We start from the raw sequence: 18,715 nt of genomic DNA, 5'->3' as shown, positions 1-18,715 counted from the left end.
AATAAATAATCTTTTAAAAAGAAAAAAGAGAAAGAAAATGTATACTATAGAAAAGCTATTCATAGATTTCAAAATTTCTTGCACCAAAATAAACATCTTTTAACCCTATTTTTCTCTGAACTTTTTGAAATACCTTTGTACACCACTGAAATACCATGAGAACAGACAATCCAGCTGTGGAAGGCTTTAGAGCCCTAGCATTGAAGGTCACCTACAAGCTAACAAACATGGCCAGCGCTGCGGCTCAATAGGCTAATCCTCCGCCTTGCGGCGCCGGCACACCGGGTTCTAGTCCCAGTCGGGGCACCGGATTCTGTCCCGGTTGCCCCTCTTCCAGGACAGCTCTCTGCTGTGGCCAGGGAGTGCAGTGGAGGATGGCCCAGGTGCTTGGGCCCTGCACCCCATGGGAGACCAGGAGAAGCACCTGGCTCCTGCCATCGGATCAGCGCGGTGCGCCAGCCGCAGCACACGGGCCGCGGCAGCCACTGGAGGGTGAACCAACAGCAAAGGAAGACCTTTCTCTCTGTCTCTCTCTCTCTCACTGTCCACTCTGCCTGTCAAAACACACACACACACACACACATATTACAAACCTGGCTGCTGAAGAAAGCAACTACCCAGATCACTAAGAATCAGAAACCCAGGCCGGCGCCGTGGCTCACTAGGCTAATCCTCCGCCTAGCGGCGCCGGCACACCGGGTTCTAGTCCCGGTCGGGGCGCCGGATTCTGTCCCGGTTGCCCCTCTTCCAGGCCAGCCCTCTGCTGTGGCCAGGGAGTGCAGTGGAGGATGGCCCAGGTGCTTGGGCCCTGCACCCCATAGGGAGACCAGGAAAAGCACCTGGCTCCTGGCTCCTGCCATCGGATCAGCGCGGTGCGCCGGCCGCAGCGCGCCGGCCGCGGCGGCCATTGGAGGGTGAACCAACGGCAAAAGGAAGACCTTTCTCTCTGTCTCTCTCTCTCTCACTATCCACTCTGCCTGTCAAAAAAAAAAAAAAACAAAAACAAAAAAAAAAAAAAAAAAAAAAAAAAGAATCAGAAACCCAAAGCAAACAATGTGACCCTGCAGCCAATGCAGATAAAGTGCTTTTCTTTTTTTAAAAAAAGATTTATTTGTTTATTTGAAAGGCAGAGTGACAGAGAGAGAGAAGGAAAGACAGAGAAAGATCTTCCATCCACTGGTTCACCCCCAAAATGGCTGCAATGGCCAGGTCTGGGCCAGGCCAGGCTGAAGCCAGGAACCAGGAGCCACGAGCTTCTTCTTGGTCTCCAACTGGGGCCCCAGGGACTTGGGCCACCATCCACTGTTTTCCCAGGAGCATTAGCAAGGGGTTAGATGAGAAGTGCAGCAGCCAGGACTTGAACCAGCACCCGTATGGGATGCCTACACTGCAGGCCATAGCTTAAGCCGCTGCTCCACAGCGCCAGCCCTGATAAAGTGCTTTTCTCAGCTGAACGATGCAAAAGGGCAGAGTCCTCTAAGGTCCCCAAGACCAGTATGCTGAGACAGGACTCCAGAAGCTCAGAATTTACTTAAATTGTTGTGGAGAGGACAAGCAACTGCAATCAAGAGCTCATATTTAGTATTCTAAAATAGTGAAAGTTTGAGGGTGGGGACACTGAGAAATAAATTATAAAGAGGACTACAGTTTCAACCATTATGGCCCTCACAAGGATAGGGAATGGTCATACATAGGGCAGCAATGGCATGAAGATACAAGTAATTAAAGAACTTGGAGCTCAGTGGAATTGGAAAGCAAATTACAAATAAAATATCTCTAAGACAAACTATCACCAACACCAAAGCATACAAAAATGAAAGGATTAGGAATACAGGAGCTAGGTCTGAAATTTAACCCTGGTTTGCAGATGAGACATGAAGATGCTATCTCTAAGACTGTAGGAATCCAGGGAGAGTTTTATATAGTGACAACAGGAGGCATGCAAGGGCACATTAGTTGAATAGATATCAATCTAGCAGGTTTTTAAAAGTGTTTTCAAGTATGGCAGGCAACATACCAGAATAGATCTCTTCATATTTTGTATTCAGAAACAGAATAAAACAGAATTAAAATATACAGTAATACAATGAGTTTTCTACCTCACTCTGTTACTCCAGGGCCTCTATATTTAAGCAATAGCTTTTATAACTGAAACCCAAGTAATTAATACAGTTGATAAAGAGGTCTCAATGAATGTGATAAAAGCTGTTGACAGAGTACCATCAGATACATTGTCATTAGACAGAGGCTTCTCTCTTCCAAGCTCCAGACCATTTTAATACAACTACCTACTTGAAATCTCCCACTTAGATGTCTCACAAACTCTTCAAAAGTCAACATATGTCATAACCTTCCCCAGTAAACTTCAGCCATTCTCCAGTGCTGTGGCTCTGCAAAGTGCACTACCAGCTGCAAAGCCAGAAAGCTATTATTTCCTGTCCTCTGATCTGTGCTCTACATGTAATCACAGAGTTCTGTAAATTTTACCTCCTAAATAGTTTTGAAGTTACTGTTTTCTTAGTACAAGTCAATACCCTGTCTCAACTTAAACTATAGCAAAACTTCTTAACTTGTCTCTATTACATTCTTTCTCCCCAGTAGTCATTTACCTATACTGTAGCTGGGGCAGTATGACAGTCACTCTTCCTGATCTATATTCTTCAGGGCTTCCCACTACGCCTTGAATAAAACTGATAATCTTTAATATGACCTATAAGACCCTGTATGAGCTGTTAATTGCATACTTTGCCTGTTTCATTTCACAACAGACTTCTCTCTCTCTGTATTTCATCTGCCGTTAGCCTGTTGTGAGTTTCTCTAATAAGTTTTGCTTCCCACCTGGGAGCCTTCACATTTGTCAGTTCCCCTGCCTATATCCATTATTTTAAAATAGATACATAATGCAGTTAAAACAAGTCCTGAAAAAGCACTTATTGGATGAGCTCATTGTGGTATTTGTTATATTTCTATTATCAAACCTTTCATAGGTGAAGGAGGTACCCATGATGATGACAACTTTCATCTGTCCCATGAGATTCATCATTCTGAAAAGATGCCAACAAGGATCTCCAATTTCCTATCAGATCTCAACTCTCCCATTACTTTCCACTGACAGATAAAGTTCTAGAACACAGAGATGAATACAGCGATATAAATTATCTAAATCTATCTAGCTATTTGTATTTTGCAAGACTTCAGGTAGTCATAACTAAAACTTTTAGGCCATGCAGCTCTGAAGATATGCTCTGACAATGGTCAGCTGAGCCGAATCCTAATAACATGCATCAGACATATGACTCCAGGGGAAGCGTGCATAGGCAATCTCAGCCACTGTCTGCTCATGCAGCCAATCACCAGGACGTCAAAAAACGACTTTATTAGGACTAAACCTCTCACTTACTTGACTACAAATTTAGACTAAGGAGCTGCTAGACCAACAAGAAAAAGGGTCCTATACACCCCAAGCAAGCATAACTGCAACCACTCCCACAGAATGTTTTATAAACGAAACATTATGTTCTCTCTTCAAAGAAGCGTAGTTTAGAATTATGCTTATAATCACTATCAATCTTGGGAAGTAAAAGTGTAATCAACAGGCTGTCAGCAAAAAAAAACAAAAACAGTAACTACCACTTTTATACCGTTTAGGGACCACGAGCTATCTTAAACTCCTTACACAGGACTAATTCATCTAATCCTTTCAAGAATCCTGTGAAGTAAGATACTATTATTATCCCCAGTTTCCAACAAGGAAACTGAGTCATGGCAATGTTAACTAACTTGCCCAGAATTTCAGCACTATATATTGCAGAGTTGGGATTCAAACAAAGGTGGTTTGATTTCTGAATCTGTGCTCTCAACTATTACAAACATAAGGTAAACAACAAAGGTTCATGAAGAGGCAGTCAGACATCTAAGGGCACTGAAAGGACTAAGATTTTAGTTCAAGATTAGCAAAAACAAACAAACAAACAAACCACACAGCACAGCACTAGAATTGACCAAACAGGTTACCACTCTGCTAGAAGCAAGAACAAGAGAAAACAGCTATTATTCTACAGGAGTATCAAGTTTGACAATATGATGATGTCCAGCATTTTGAAATGGCAAAGGATAATTCCGGGGTTAGCCTACAACACACATGAAAATATCAAATTCAAATATGAGTCTTAATTTTGTTATATCTAACAAGAAAACTGTCAGCTTGGGCTACTTAACTGGAAATTATCCAGCACAACCCCTGAAGTTATGAGGCATAAACTTGTTTTTAGAAGCAGTGGAAGAAAACTATGATACACAGGTTTAACTATTACACCCTGACTCAGAGGACATCAACACTGATGTCATTATAATAAGAGAAACATCTAACATATGGGTTTCCTATCAGCATTCACTCACACGAGTCAGATGCCACATTAGTATTCCAGGCAGCTGAAATACACAAATCTAGAACCACCTCAAAACACCACTAACTGATCTAATTTAAGGAGGTCAAACTATTATCACAATCACTTCATTTACTAGTCATTAAGCATTTTACATGTGCCAGGTAATGTACAACACTATTAATATGGACTATCTTTTTTAACCATCACAACAGATTAAAATGTAGTGCTTGTCAGGGCCAGCACTGGGGCACAGCGGGTTAAACCCTGGCCTAAAGTGCCAGCATCCCACATGGGTGCCAGTTCTAGTCCTGGCTGCTCCTCTTCCGATCCAGCTCTCTGCTATGGCCTGAGAAGGCAGTCGAAGATGGCCCAAGTCCTTGGGCTCCTGCACCCACGTGGGAGACCCGGAGGAAGCTCCTGGCTCCTGGCTTCAGATCGGCACATCTCCAGCCATTGCGGCCACCTGGGGAGTGAACCAGTGGACAGAAGACCTCTCTCTTTGTCTCTACCTTTCTCTGTAACTCTTTCAAATAAATAAAATAATAATAATAATAAAAAAGTAGTGCTAGTCTTCACATTTTATGGCTGAAGAAAGGAAAGGTTTGAGAACTTATCTTAGATCACAAGCTATAAACTGGCTGTCTCTCAAATCTAGGAGGCTGCCTCCAGAGTCTGCTTTTACACCACTACAGGCTGCTTACACTGTTGAGGACTGTATGGAATGACCATAGGATTCCCGCAACCAGAGCCAAAGGTTCAATCTTACCACTAAGCAGTATTCCTAGAAAATGCTCAACTGACACCAGAAATTATGCCACTTACTTACAACCCCACACCACAGACTTCTCCTTTGAATTAGGTGACAAGAGCTGAAATCCAAAAAGCCCTATCCAGCTGGTAAACTAAACAATCAGAGACCTCACCAGTTGCCCAAAGTTATGGCAACATTAACAAGTGTATCGTGCTCAGATGTGATGCAAGGTGAACTGACTGACCAATCATAAAATAGGTAGCTGGTAGAACCCTAACCTTCTCTATGAGAAACAGCTATGAACACTACCTGTAAATAGACATAACCAAGACTGAAGCAACAATCAATCTGCCTCTTCAGCTTATTAACTGAAGAAAAAAAATTGCTAGTAAAAAATATTAGTAATTTTAAAAAGTATACCACAAAAGGAATGCAACCTTTCAACCCTAACCTTAGCTGTATGGTATCAACGCAGAACGGGAGGCAGCCTCCCATCTAGGCTGTGAGGGACTATTAGCTTATCAGAGGCTGAAGGGGAAGGTGCATCAATACACAATGGCCCTTAAACTGGCTGTTCCAGGGCTGACACTGTGGCATAACAGGCTGCTGCCTGCAGTGCCAGCATCCCATTTGGGCACCAGTTTGAGTCCCAGCTGCTCCATATCCAATCCATCTCTCTCCTATGGCCTGGGAAAGCAGTGGAAGATGGCCCAAGTCCCTGGTCCCCTGCACCTGCATAGGAGACCCAGAAGAAGCTCCTGGCTCCTGGTTTCAAATAGCCCAGTTCCAGCAATTGCAGCCATTTGGGGAGTGAACCAGCAGATGGAATACCTCTCTTTCTTTCTCTTTCTCTGCCTCTCTGTAAATGCCTTTGAAATAAATACATAAATCTTTTTTTAAAAGTAACAATAAACTGGTTGCTCCACCTGGTGAAGTCAAGGAGGCTCTTATTCTCCTATGGAAGCCAGAGCGCCTCTCATCTAATGAAGACAAGCAGTGCAGTGTGATGGGAGATGAGGGTACAGTGAGGTACTGCTGGTAGGAGTATAAACTGACATAACCCTTGTGAAGGGAAACTTAGCAATAATGCAATAACACATTGAGAGATTGTTTTTTAGATATATCTACAAGGAATCAAAAGTCCCATTTCTACTGATTTATTATAACTAAATAATTAAAGGTATAAGCCAAGACTTGGCTACAAGGATGCTCATCTCAGCATTATTTTTAAGATGAAAAGGTCAGGTTCATTGTAAATGAATAATAAAATTAAGCAATACATCCATACAAAAATATTCTGCCAAATCATTGTTACAGAATAACATTAACATGGAAGAATATTCATGAAACATTGTCTGAAAGGCAAATTATAAAGCAATGCTATCATATAACATGATACCATTATACTTTTTAAGCTTCCATGTGTATAACAAGACTAGGTGTAAGGTTGAAAGAGTTTATCTCCGAATGGAAAGATTATGCTTTTATTTTATTTTATCTATATTTCCAATTTTCCTACAATAAACTTTCCTAATTTATATGTGCACTGTAAAAAAGTCCACAGGCTAGTTGTACCAATACTTTTATAAATTACTTCAAAACACAATTAACTATCAATTAACAAGCATCAATACCAGACTAGATTCTATCAGAACCTTGTAGCTGGCAAGAAGTGTTAACTAAGGGGGAAAAAAACACACAAAAATAAGGCTAGAGACAAAAACCTAGCAGCTTCAAAATATTTTCAACCCCTAGGTTGGAACGGAATATCTATCACTATAACAAATATGCAATACATGTTTGCTGCATCAGTAATCCCGCTTACGTCTAGACAAGCAAAGAGGCACTGTGCCAAAATTTCTCAAAAGATCTTCTCCACTGTCTTTGTGATTTTCTAACACTGCCAAATTCAATTTTAAAAAGAGGTTATCTCTATACTCTTGGTGACTTACTTCCTCTGGGATCTTTTGTTTCCTCCTCTACCTTTTATTATTCCTACAATAAGCACCTTTCCTAGAAACAGTGATCTCTGTGAATGTGAACTTAAACTATCAAATTCCAAGCTTCAAGATTCTAGAAAGGTGCAAAAGTCTTGTTTCAATGTTTTCTTTGAACATGTACATTTCATCAGGTAAAGAAACCTTTGGGATTTTATCTTAAAACCACTTAAGGACATAATCAAAAGGTTTGAGTATCAAACAAAGCCACCTATCCATAACACATCCTGTTCACAAAAGTGTCCCAGAAACTCGATATAAACAAAATCCTTCTGTTTATTTCTAGGAGATAATACTGTGGTTTTCTGTATCCAACAGTATGCCTTACATACCCAAGGCAATTATGTTTTCTTCCTCCATTCAAACAGAGCATCTGTTGCTAGAATAACACAGAAGTCCAACTTATTTTCACAGACAAAAAAGCAGCTGGTCAAGCTAATCTATTTGTTGACTATCCACCATCAAGCTCTGGTAAGATTGTCCTGTTAACTTAACCTCTGCTGTCAGATTGCATGAGTCACAACTTCCAATCCTCTTTCAATTAGGAATTAACAACTATTCTTTGGTGCCACCATTTTAAATAGTCTCTTACAGATAGGACAGCAGAAAATATGCTTTAAAGGTATAAATGTCTAAACTGGACTAGAAAAAGAGAAAAATATCTTGAGATTGAAATTATAAAATTAATAATAGCCAACATACAGTACTTACATACACTAGGCACTAAGTGTTTCTTAAAACCAAACATAATCTTCACAGTAACAGTAATAGTTTACAATAATTGTAAGTGTAATTGTTATCTCTATTTTACAGATGAAAGAATTGGAGAAACAGAGCAAATGACCAACTCATACAGCTAGCGTTTACAAAGCTCATAAATAGTAGGACTGGAGATCTGACGCCACGGTCATCCACTTAACAAATTAAAGCCCAAATCCCAAAGCCTTACAAACTGGTGTGTATTCAGGCCACCCTCACTCACCCTTTGCCACTTGTAGTACCCAAGTATTTTCCTTAACACTGAGGTTCCAGCCCAGCTATTTTTAATGTTAACAACCTATAACAGGAAATAGTTTCTAAAAATTATATGGGGAGTGTTGCCAGTTGGGGGGGAGGGTGGCATTACTGTCTCACTTAAAGAGAGGCAAATACCCTGCTTAGCTCATTACTATTTGAGGCAGATACTTGATTATGTAGTAATTTATGAAAAAAGGAAGTTCAAATTCAGAATACTAACTTGGTTGTAAGCATTAACACCAGATACTCATTTTCAGTTATAAACTTTTTCACTAGAAAGATTATTTCTACCAATTAAGTTCAACATGTTTTTTTTTTTTTAAAGATGTATTTACTTGAAAGTCAGAGTTACACAGAGACAGAAGGAGAGGCAGAGAGAGAGAGAGGTCTTCCATTCGCTGGTTCACTCCTCAGATGGCCGCAACAGCTAGAGCTGAGCAGATCCGAAGCCAGGAGCTTCTTCCGGGTCTACCATGCAGGCAAAGGGTCCCAAGGTCTTGGGCCATCTTCCACTGCCTTCCCAGGCCACGGCACAGAGCTGGATCAGAACTGCAGCAGCCAGGACTATGCCACAGAGCTGCCCCCCAACATGTTTTCTAATACTGAAAATCTGATTCTCAAAGTCATCACTAGCAAGATACACTATAATATCAACACAATCTCTGGGAAAACTGCACATAGTACCAAGTACTCAAATACAACATCATTTGAAAGGAGAACTAGGGGCTAACACTGTGGCACAGCAGGTTAAAGCCCTGGCCTGAGGTGCCAGCATCCCTTATTGGCATTGGTTCAAGTCCTGGCTGTTCCACTTTCAATACAGCTCACTGCTTAAGAATCTGGGAAAGCAGTGGGATATGGCCCAAGTCCCTGGGCCCCTGCACCCATGTGTGCCCCTGGAGGAAGCTCCTGGCTTGTGGCTTTGGATGGGCCCAGCTCTGGCTATTGTGGCCATTTGGGAGTGAACCAGAAGATGGAAGATCTCTCTGTGTGTCTCTACCTCTCTTTGTAGCTCTTTCAAATAAATAATATTTTTCTCTTTTTTAAAAAAAGAGTACTAATAGATAACAATCTTAGTCTTGTGGCTGGCAGCACGACCCCACAGGAGTCACAATGTGCATCCCTTGACTCCTTATAAAAGGGAGGGATGCACATTCCCTGACAATATAAGATGCTCCTTATTAAAACACTGCTTCTGTATTTTACTTTACATGGACTATTCTAGTACTTTTTGTAAGCTTGAAAATACTGTATGTGTTGATCTTTACAACACTACAAAATATTCTTCTGAACAGAGGAGGAAACAGATAAATCACAGTTTAGTGACTTGCTTCATATCACCCTGGGACGCAAGTCTCTGGACTCCAATTCTTTGCTCTTCATTTGATCTCTGTTAACATCCATTCAAGTATCATATGACTCTCCCCTAATAAGCTGTGTGCTTTTTTACAAAGTTAGGCAAATTTGTAAATATTGTAAATGTATACATACTCAAAACACACAAAATGTAATTTTTAATATCTTACTAACCGTCATGGAAACAAAAACTGAGTAGCCTCAATTGGGCTTCAAGACACACACACAACAATGAAATGGTGCATTTCTGTTAGCGAGTCTAATAATCAGTCTTTAACACTACACTACTCCCTCATGCCTCCAGTGCACCTCAAAAAGGTGACTGCAGGCAAATTTATAAAAAATGCTGTTTCCATAAATCTTTCCGGTGCTTTCCACCTAATAATAGGAAAAAAATGGCCTCTTAGATATGCCCTGGTTTTTCTCTCTGCCACATTGTTCAACACTTGCTTTTCTCTCCTTTCTTGTACTACTTTTCAATTATCCTATAATCTAACAAAGAGAAAAAAGCGTGGTTGACTTCCATAGAGGGATTACGAGCGAATACTAATAATTCACTTCTAAGTATTTAAGATATCGGCACGTTCCCTATTTTCTTAAGCGAAAAGGCCAGTTTTGCACATCCCTTCCTCAACTTGTTCAGACAGTATGACATTCCACGACCCCAGAGTGACTGTGACCAGCCACACCAACGGGTCAAGGAGGGTGACACCGCTGTCCTGGCAACCATAAATCCATTGCCCCAATCCAACAAACACTAGGACCTGCCCCTGAACGCGGCCAGGGGCCAGGGACTGGAGGCCAGGGCAGTACAAAGGAGATTGGGCCCCTGACCCCCAGGGCCTGGGGACACCATTCTGGGATCGCCGCGGTTCCCTTATCGACTCAAGAGGGATCCGTCTTCCCCAAAATCAATGGGGGCCTGGGGCGCCGCAGAAAGTGGCTCATTACACCATGGGCTCGGCTCCCTGAGCCAGGGCCCAGGACAAGGTGCAGGGCAGAGGCCAGCCCGGGTCACTGGGCGAGGCTCGCGCACCGCTGCGAGCCCCGCTTCGCCCCGGATCCGGAGGGAGGCGAAGCGGCCTCGCCTTGCGACGCCGCAACCCAGCCCGCCACGCGCACCGCGCGCCCACCCAGCCGGGGCGCCCCGCCCACCCCGCCAGCCTCGGGGGCCCCGCGCTCCCCGCCCCCTCTTACTTTCTGGGAGTCCATGGTGAGGGATAAAGCCGCTGGGCCCGAACCCACGAGGAGGAACCGTGCGAAGACGCCGAAGGAGGTGGGACACGCCAAGACCGCTACCCGCGGCCGCAGCCTCCACCCGCACCGGCGCCGCCCAGCCCCGCCCGTCCGCGCCCAGCCAGCGCGCGCGCCGTTGTCGCGCCGCGGTTGCCAGGGTGAAAGGGCGGCACGAAGAAGGGAGGGGGCGAGGGCGCCGCGCGCCTGCGCAGTGCCGCCCAAAGGGCTCGCGCGGGGCGTCAGGTGCCCCCGCACCAGTGAGCCCTGGGTGTCCGCCTCGGGCAGGACCGTCTGCAGCCGCTCCTCCCTACCCTCGTCTTTAACCCCCTAACAGAGCGTGCGTCATCGTTGCAGGCCTTGCAATGGGCTGCTGGGCACTCAGCAGCCGGGCCCGCCCGTGGGGAGCGTAGCCAAGCCAGCCCATGTCGGAGGGAAGGAGCTAGGCTTGCAGGCGTGGGAAAAGGCTTTGAGGGGGTCTTGGTGGAGACGCTGCAGAGAGCACGGGACGGAGGGAGAATGTGGCAGAAAATAAGAGAATTGATGCAGACTTTGCAGAGGATGGTGGGGATCGTACGATGTTTTTGAAGGGCCTAGTGCGTTGTTAGTGCTAAGTAGACTATAGTGTTTATTGGGAGTCTAGAGCTGCTTGGTCTGGCATGGTGGCCCAGTATAGACTTTAGAAATTCGGAGAGGATCATAGATGTGAAAAAGTTCTTTCCAGAGCTGGTGGGGCTCGTGCTTTTGGATGACTCTTAAGGCCGGCACCGTGGCTCACTTGGCTAATCCTCCGCCTGTGGCGCCGGCATCCCTTATGGACGCCGGTTCTAGTCCCAGTTGCCCCTCTTCCAGTCCAGCTCTCTGCTGTGGCCCGGGAAAGCAGTGGAGGATGGCCCAAGTGCTTGGGCACCTGCACCCGCATAGGAGACCAGGAGGAAGCTACTACCGATTCTGCTGGCTGGCCAAAAACAATTAATATGTGAGATGATTATCCGTGTTACAAAGAAAAATTACAGGGGCGAGTGCTGTGACTCAGTGGGTTAATATGCCTCTTGCCACGCCCACAGTTCCCAGCTCCTCTGCTTCTAATCCAGTTTCCTGCTCATGGACCTGGGAGGCAGCTTGGGCTCCTGCCATTCACCTGGATGGAGTTCTGGGCTCCGGGCTTGAGCATGGCCAGGCCTAGCTGCTTTAAGGCATTTGAAGAGTGAACCTGAGGATGGAAGAGTCTCTCTCTCTCTCTCACTTTCTCTCTCTTTTCCTCTCTCTCACTCACTCTGCCTGTGTGTGTGTGTGTGTGTGTGTGTCCATATCCTTCTGTGTCACTCCGCCTTTCAAATAGATGAAATTTGTTTAAAAATGAAAGAAAAATTACATGGGATGAATGAATTCAGAAAATAGGGATGATTCAATTTTTCATAAGGAGGTCAGGGACAGTGTCTGCCAGGAGTGACCTGCGTAAGGCAAGAGGATGAGCCATATCTGGATCTGGGGAACAGCATTCTAGACAGAACGAACAGCAAATAAAAATTCCCTGGGGCGCAAATCAGCTCAGTTTGAGAAACTGTTTATCCCATGGTGCTGTAATGATGACCATACCTGGGTCTCTAACAGTACTGTTATTTCTTGAAGGTCGAGAGTCTTTTCCCTGTATCTGTGTCCCCCAGCATAGGGCCTGCCACATGCTATGCACTCAATAAACACTTTTTTAGCTGGACAGAGATATGCAAGAAATGAAATGAAAGGCATGGGGCAAGGGGGGCACGAGTTTGTGTCAGGGATGGCATATGTGCACAATTTCACCCCTGCAAGCTGAAAGGAGTTGTGGCATGCAGCCCTGCAGAAATATGTCCCCTCTCTTCATTCCAAGGGGAGTCTTCTAGCCACACCTCCTCGCTTCCATGAGGAGCAGTGAGTGCAGCAGCCAGGCCCCTGCCACTGGGCCACTGCTGCAGCCACAAAGGCCATTCTCTGCATTGCACATCGAAGCTGAGTCAGTTCCTAATGAGGAAGAAATGCAGCCCAGGACCAGAGAACATCAGAGGTCAAAGCAAGCAACTGCGTAGCTCCCAGCCCTGCCCCTGCCTGCCCCTTCCTTCCCACCACTAAGGGAAGGAAGCAGCCTTTGGCACTGTCCCCAGTTCTCTCCCATCAAGGACTTGCCTCACTACTGTCAGAAGGTAATTCCTGAGCACTTTGCGACGGACTGACACCACCCCAGGAGGAGGAAGAAAGAGGCTTTTGGAGACAGTGAGTCGCAGCTGAAATGTGATCGCCAGACTGTCACAGGGCCACACAGCCGGGAGCTCACTCCTGGCTACTTGCCCCCAGTTCTAGTTCTTTCCCTACAGTGCAGCCAAGAGCCTGCAGCTTCTGACAGCAATTCCACCCCATTTGACTTCTGCCCTTGCCGGATCTCTATCTCTTTGGCCAGCCTGGCTCCTCCGCCCAGCTCATCCCAAGCCTTTGCTTCCCTTTGTTCCCCTGCAGGAACAGCTCATTCCTTCTGGCTGTGACCTGTCTTCTCCAGTCCACACCATTGTCCCTCTGCAGTCGTTCACCGAGCTGGGCACTAAGTCTGTACCCCAGTCTATTCCCAAAACCTTTGGCCCATAGACAAGCGCTCCGTACTTAGCTTTTCACAGTCAAGTCACTTTAGAAATGTTCAAAAGTAGCCAATTAAATGAGGCAGTTGTTCTGGAATGTGATCCCAGGGGCAACTGCATCAGCATCATCTTTTAACTCTGGCCACATCTCCAGTCTTGCTAAAGTAAAATCTTGGGGACACTGCCCAGGAATCTGTTTTAACAGGTCTTTCAGGGGATTCTGATGCTCACTAAAGCTTGAACAAAAAAATTTTAAAGGAACTATACAGGTAAAGACACAGAAGTCATTTTACAACTTGGGTTTCTGATCCTGAGATAGCATATCTAGTCATAGATATGTTCTCTGAGGTTCCCAGGCCTTCAGAGAATCTCTTTCCAAGGCAAACCCAAGTTCAGACAGCCTCACGATTGGTGTGGTGCTAGTGTAGAGAGCTGGCAAAACTGTCTGCAAGGCTCAGGTTCCCTGTCCTTTCTGAGGGGTACCAGACAGTGCCTGCAGCCCTGAGCTGCCTTGTAAGTTCTAAGACCTCGCCCCCACCCCTCTACCTCCAGTCTCTTGGGAAAGAAGTTTCCTTTCCTTCAGGGATGCCATAGTCTTTCCCTTTGGGAGTCAGCATAGGTCCATGGGCCCAGAGTAAGCAGTCAGAATTAATCTTGATGCTGCTGCTTCCTAGCCCTGTAGATTTCAGGAGTCACTTAACCTCATTGAGCCTCACTTTCCTCATCTGTAACATAGGGGTCATAATCGTAGTAATTCCCTTTAGAGTTCTGGTAAAGATTAAAGTAGATTATGTCTGTAAAGTGCTGGCCTGGCGCACACTTAACAAGTGGTGGCCGTTACTGTTACTACTTCCCTACACACCATGGCCTTCTGCTGCCACTCCTGCACAGCTTTCTCCCCCTGGGTCTTTGGACCTTACAACACTTATTCTCACACCAGCTCCCCTTTTCACTGTAACGCCTGACTTTTCTAAAACATAACCACTACCCAGATGCTTCCTTTTGCTGAAACCCAAAGTCTTCCCCCATTGCTCCCTACTAATATCTGGCTTGAGTCTTCACATGTGCCACCCAGCCCTGGAAGATCCTCAGGCCACTGTAGGCCTCGATGTCTTCAGCTGTGAAATAAGGATCCAAACAGCACACACAAGAGTTTTTGAGCAGATTAAATGAGATAATTCATCATGTATACTGCAGTGTCTGGCATGCAGTAAGCATTCCAAAATCTTAGCTATTATCATCTCTTCCCACCCACAGACCTAATTCTGTTTACACTGTTCCTTTCTGAATGAAAGCCAGACTCACCACAAAGCCCTGAAACTCCTTGGAAGTTGAGCACTAATTTCTGATCCTAGGCACTCCTTATAGAGGCCCTTAGGAAGGCAAGGTCTGCCCTGATGTGGGCTGGTGATCTATGAAGTGGCTCCATATGCAGACAGCTCTAAACCAAGTGGAAGCAGTCAATAGACACAACCCTGGCCGTGGAAAGGTCTGGAAACCATATGAGAGAAGCCAACAAGAAGCACCTGTGCATATGTAATCTGAAAGGAAAAACTCAGGGGGGATGTGGTCATTGCGTTCATATCTCTGTGTGGCTGTACAAGGGCAGCTGACTCGCTCCCCAGCATCCTACAGGTAGGATCGGATCCAACTGCTGAAAGCCATAGGAAAACGGATTTCCACTCCACAAAATGCCCAGCTGTCTCACAGAGCCACACCCGTGGCAACGGACTGTGCTTGGCAAGTGGGAATACCAGCTGTGCATGTACCCAAGCAGCCAGAGCTGTCTTAGGTGCTGATAGGCAGCTGGTAGAGAGACTTTTTAACATCTCTCTGAAGCATGAGGTCTCATCGTGCTCTGAACTAGAAGCCAAGAGCCATTCCTTCCTGCACTGAGTCAGCTTTGCAATGGGACTCAACGGTGGAAGACGCTCTGCATTTCCTCTCCCCAAGGTCACTCCTATGTGACCCATTGCAAGAGCCCCACTCCACCCTGGGGGAACTCATGAAAAGAATATTCACTAAATGATAGCCATTATAATATTACTGTGTCACAATGATTCTTCAGCTGTGGTGGCCGGCTTTGTGCTGGTTGTGGGAGATAGAGGTGAGTGAGGCATAGTGATTCCAACATACACTGCAGTGGCTCTGGAAACGCCTCTGGACTCATCATCATCAAAGAATGACCATGGACAAAGCAAATTTGTCTGCCTGTCAATCTCCTCATGAAAGGAGCTCAGCCCTAGCAAAGAAAGAATATCGGCCCCCACCCAGTTATTTCCATCACTGAGAGAGAGGCTCACTGTTTCCAGTGCCAACATTTCTTCAGCAGACCCTCACCCCCTGCATATACCCTGAAAATGGTGGGGGCCAGGATGAGACTAGAGAGAAAGGGAGGCCATAGAGGGCAACTGACTGTCTTCTCTGGCTAAGCACCAGACTCTGGTGCCAGACTGTCTTGAATTCAGATCCCAGGTCTACCACTTACCATTTGTATGGCCTTGGCATTTCTTAATCTCTCTATACCTCTCATTTATAAAATGAGAGTATTAACAGTACCCACTTGATAGGGTTATGAAGATAAATGACTTAACATATATAAAGGGTTTAGAATAATGTCTGTCATATAGGAAAAGAATATATGTTAGCTATCTATTATTATTTTCTAAAGTAAACCATCCTAAAGATAATAGCAGGAAATAATAGCATCAGTGAGCCTTTGCTTCTTCAATGCCGTTGCTGTCAGGTTACGGTGGTTCCGTGTCAGCACTTCCTGGGAAAACAAGCCTATTGAAATCCATCCCTCATGCTGAAGGTCAGACTGTATTTTTCCGTGACAAAAGTCTGACAGGGAAAGGTGAAAGGCTTAAGCTGAAAGGGAAGGACTTAAGACAAGCAGACAGGATGGAAAGACAGGATCCTTTCCAAGCCAAGGAAGCAACCTGAGCAAAGGTAGGAAATAAAGAGAAAAGCAGCTCCAAGGAGTCGGGGTGGGGGATGAAACGAATGGAAAGGGCAGTCCTCAGTGCCCAAATACTGGGAAATGTGGAAAATTTTGGAACACATGGGAGACAGAATATATTGCAGCTGACCACACAGCAGACTCATAGAATGACAAATTCCCTAAACAGCACTCTGGCCTCAGAATCAGCCCTTAAGGCATTCACACGTGGCTGAAAAGGCCATGAGAGCATTTAAGGCATGGAAAGCCAAGACACTGTGGCAAAAAAATGACCTAAATTAAAGATCTCTGTGAGTGGAAAGAATGGACCATTAAAGAAGGAGCTACCTTTCTCTGAAGGGAGGAGAGAACTTCCACTTTGATTATGGCCTTGTTTAAATAAGGTCGGAGTTTGTGAACTCAAGAGGCTTCCAGTGCCTTGGTAGCTCATGACAAGAGCCTCGGATGGTTACTGACATCATAAATTAGAGTGTCAATTGTTAAATCAACAACAGGAGTCACTGTGCACTTGCTCCCCATGTAGGACCTCTGTCCTTAATGTGTTGTCCTATGAGAATGAACAGTAAAACTAATCTTCAACAGTACTTTATACTTTGTGTGTCTGTGTGGGTGCAAACTGTTGAAATCTTTACTTAGTATAGAGTTGATCTTCTGTATATAAAGATAATTAAAAATGAATCTTAATGAAGAAGGGATGGGAGAGGGAGTAGGAGGTGGGACAGGAGTGGGGGTGGGAGGGCAGGTATGGGACAAAGAACTGCTATAATCCAAAGTTGTACTTATGAAATCTATATTTATTAATTAAAAGCTTTCTATAAAAAAGAATATACTACAGCCATGAAAAATTATCTTTATGAAAAATGCATAGTGGGGCCAGCCAGCACTGTGACTTAGAAGGTTAAGCCTCCATCTGTGACACCAGCATGCCATATGGGCTCTAGTTTGAGACCTGGCTGCTTCACTTCCAATCCAGCACTCTGCTAATGTGCCTGGGAAAGCAGTGGAAGATGGCCCAAGTACTTAAGTCCCTGCACCCATGTGGGAGATCTGGAAAAATCTCCTGGCTCCTGGCTTTGGCCTGTCCCAGCCCTGGCCATTGGGGCCATCTAGGGAATGAACCAGCAGATGGAAGATTATCTCTCTCTCTCTTTCTCTCTTTCTGCCTTTCCTCCTCTCTCTCTTTCTCTGTCTTTCCTCCTCTCTCTTATATAACTCTTTTGAACAAATTTTTAAAAGAAGAAAAAGAAAAATGTGTAGCAATATGGTAAAAAGTCTATGATATTACAACTTAAAATAACCAAATGGATTTTCTAAATATAACTGGATAACATCTACTATGGAAAGGTAATATGTTTATAAATTTTTCTTTTAGAATACTTTTTACCATAAATGTATCATCTATGCAAGCTCAGTCTGCCTTCCTGTTATCAAATGCAAACACCGGTGTGGTCTGCATGTTTGTGTCCCATGGCATTAGGAGGTGGGGCCTTTGGGAAGTGATTCGTTCACAGGGCAGTGCCTTCAACAATGTGGTGATTCAAGGAGGCCTCTTCCCTTTCGCCATATGAGGATGCAGCCAGAAGCACTGTCTATGAGCAAGGAAGCCTTGGCCAGATACTAATCTGATGGGACCTTGACCTTGGACTTCCCAGCCTCTAGAACTGTGAGAAACAGGTTTCCATTGTTCAGAACCTTCCTAGTCTATGGCATTCTGTTATAATGCCTGAGCAGACTAAGACAAACACCTACAAATATTATTTGTTTGCTTTTCTTCCTACAGAAGAGTGCATCAAATTGGCTTTGAAATATGAACTCAAATTTGGCATGATTTCCTCATGATTAGAAAAAGGAAAAAGATGGAAGGAGAGCGATTAATAGGGGTCAAATTGTTCTGGTCTCTGAATTCCAGGCTGAGGAGTTGGGATTTGAGTATGTTGTAAGTGGGAAGCCACGTACATGTTTATGAGCAGTTATTTTCAGATGCTTGGTTTGGCAGGAGAAATAGGAAGGACATGTGTGGGAGGGGTGCAGGGTAGGGAACTGACTGGGGACCCAGAGGCCCTGAGCTCTCCCACTCCCTTCCCTGATCAGAGCCCCGCAGACACACCAGCCCCAACCCCTCCCTCCTCCTCCAGCACCAGTGCTATTAGACCATAGTCATTGTGATAGCATTATAAATCTGTAAGCAGTGTTTTGGTCAAATAGGAAAGACAATAAATTGGCCTTAATGAAAAACGGTTGACTTTCTTCCAAAGTCACATCAAACAAGGGTCAACAAATGTTTTCTGAAAGGACTGAATAGTCGGTATTTGAGGCTTTGGGTGCCCCATGGTCTCTGTCACCATAACGCGGCTCTGCCTCTGCAGAAAGCAGCCACAGACAACACACAAAAGACTGAGTGTGGC

At 44.9% G+C, this 18,715-nt stretch overlaps 1 protein-coding gene across 23 annotated transcripts in view; it reads right to left on the bottom strand.

The window, feature by feature from the left end:
- The window catches only part of FSD1L (fibronectin type III and SPRY domain containing 1 like), a 94,428-nt gene extending 83,415 nt beyond the window's left edge, over positions 1-11,013 (bottom strand). For 4 of the 23 annotated variants that reach the window (XM_089318898.1, XM_089318974.1, XM_089318964.1 and 1 more), the window contains exon 1: positions 10,707-10,854. In XM_089318898.1, coding sequence (XP_089175024.1) covers positions 10,707-10,721 — 15 coding nt within the window. In that variant the 5' untranslated portion in view covers positions 10,722-10,854. Of the gene's footprint in view, positions 1-10,706 lie in introns of all 23 variants that reach the window. The other 19 variants (XM_089318924.1, XM_089318976.1, XM_002708137.6 and 16 more) reach the window with 14 other exon arrangements.
- Between the last annotated feature and the right edge of the window lie 7,702 nt (positions 11,014-18,715).

The sequence above is a fragment of the Oryctolagus cuniculus genome, chromosome 1, assembly GCF_051225735.1.
Source record: "Oryctolagus cuniculus isolate XC-2025 breed Fujian yellow rabbit chromosome 1, ASM5122573v1, whole genome shotgun sequence".
In the NCBI taxonomy this organism is placed as follows: Eukaryota; Metazoa; Chordata; class Mammalia; order Lagomorpha; family Leporidae; genus Oryctolagus; species Oryctolagus cuniculus.
The sequence above is the reverse complement of the archived record's forward strand: the minus strand, read 5'-3'. Positions and strand labels throughout refer to the sequence as shown.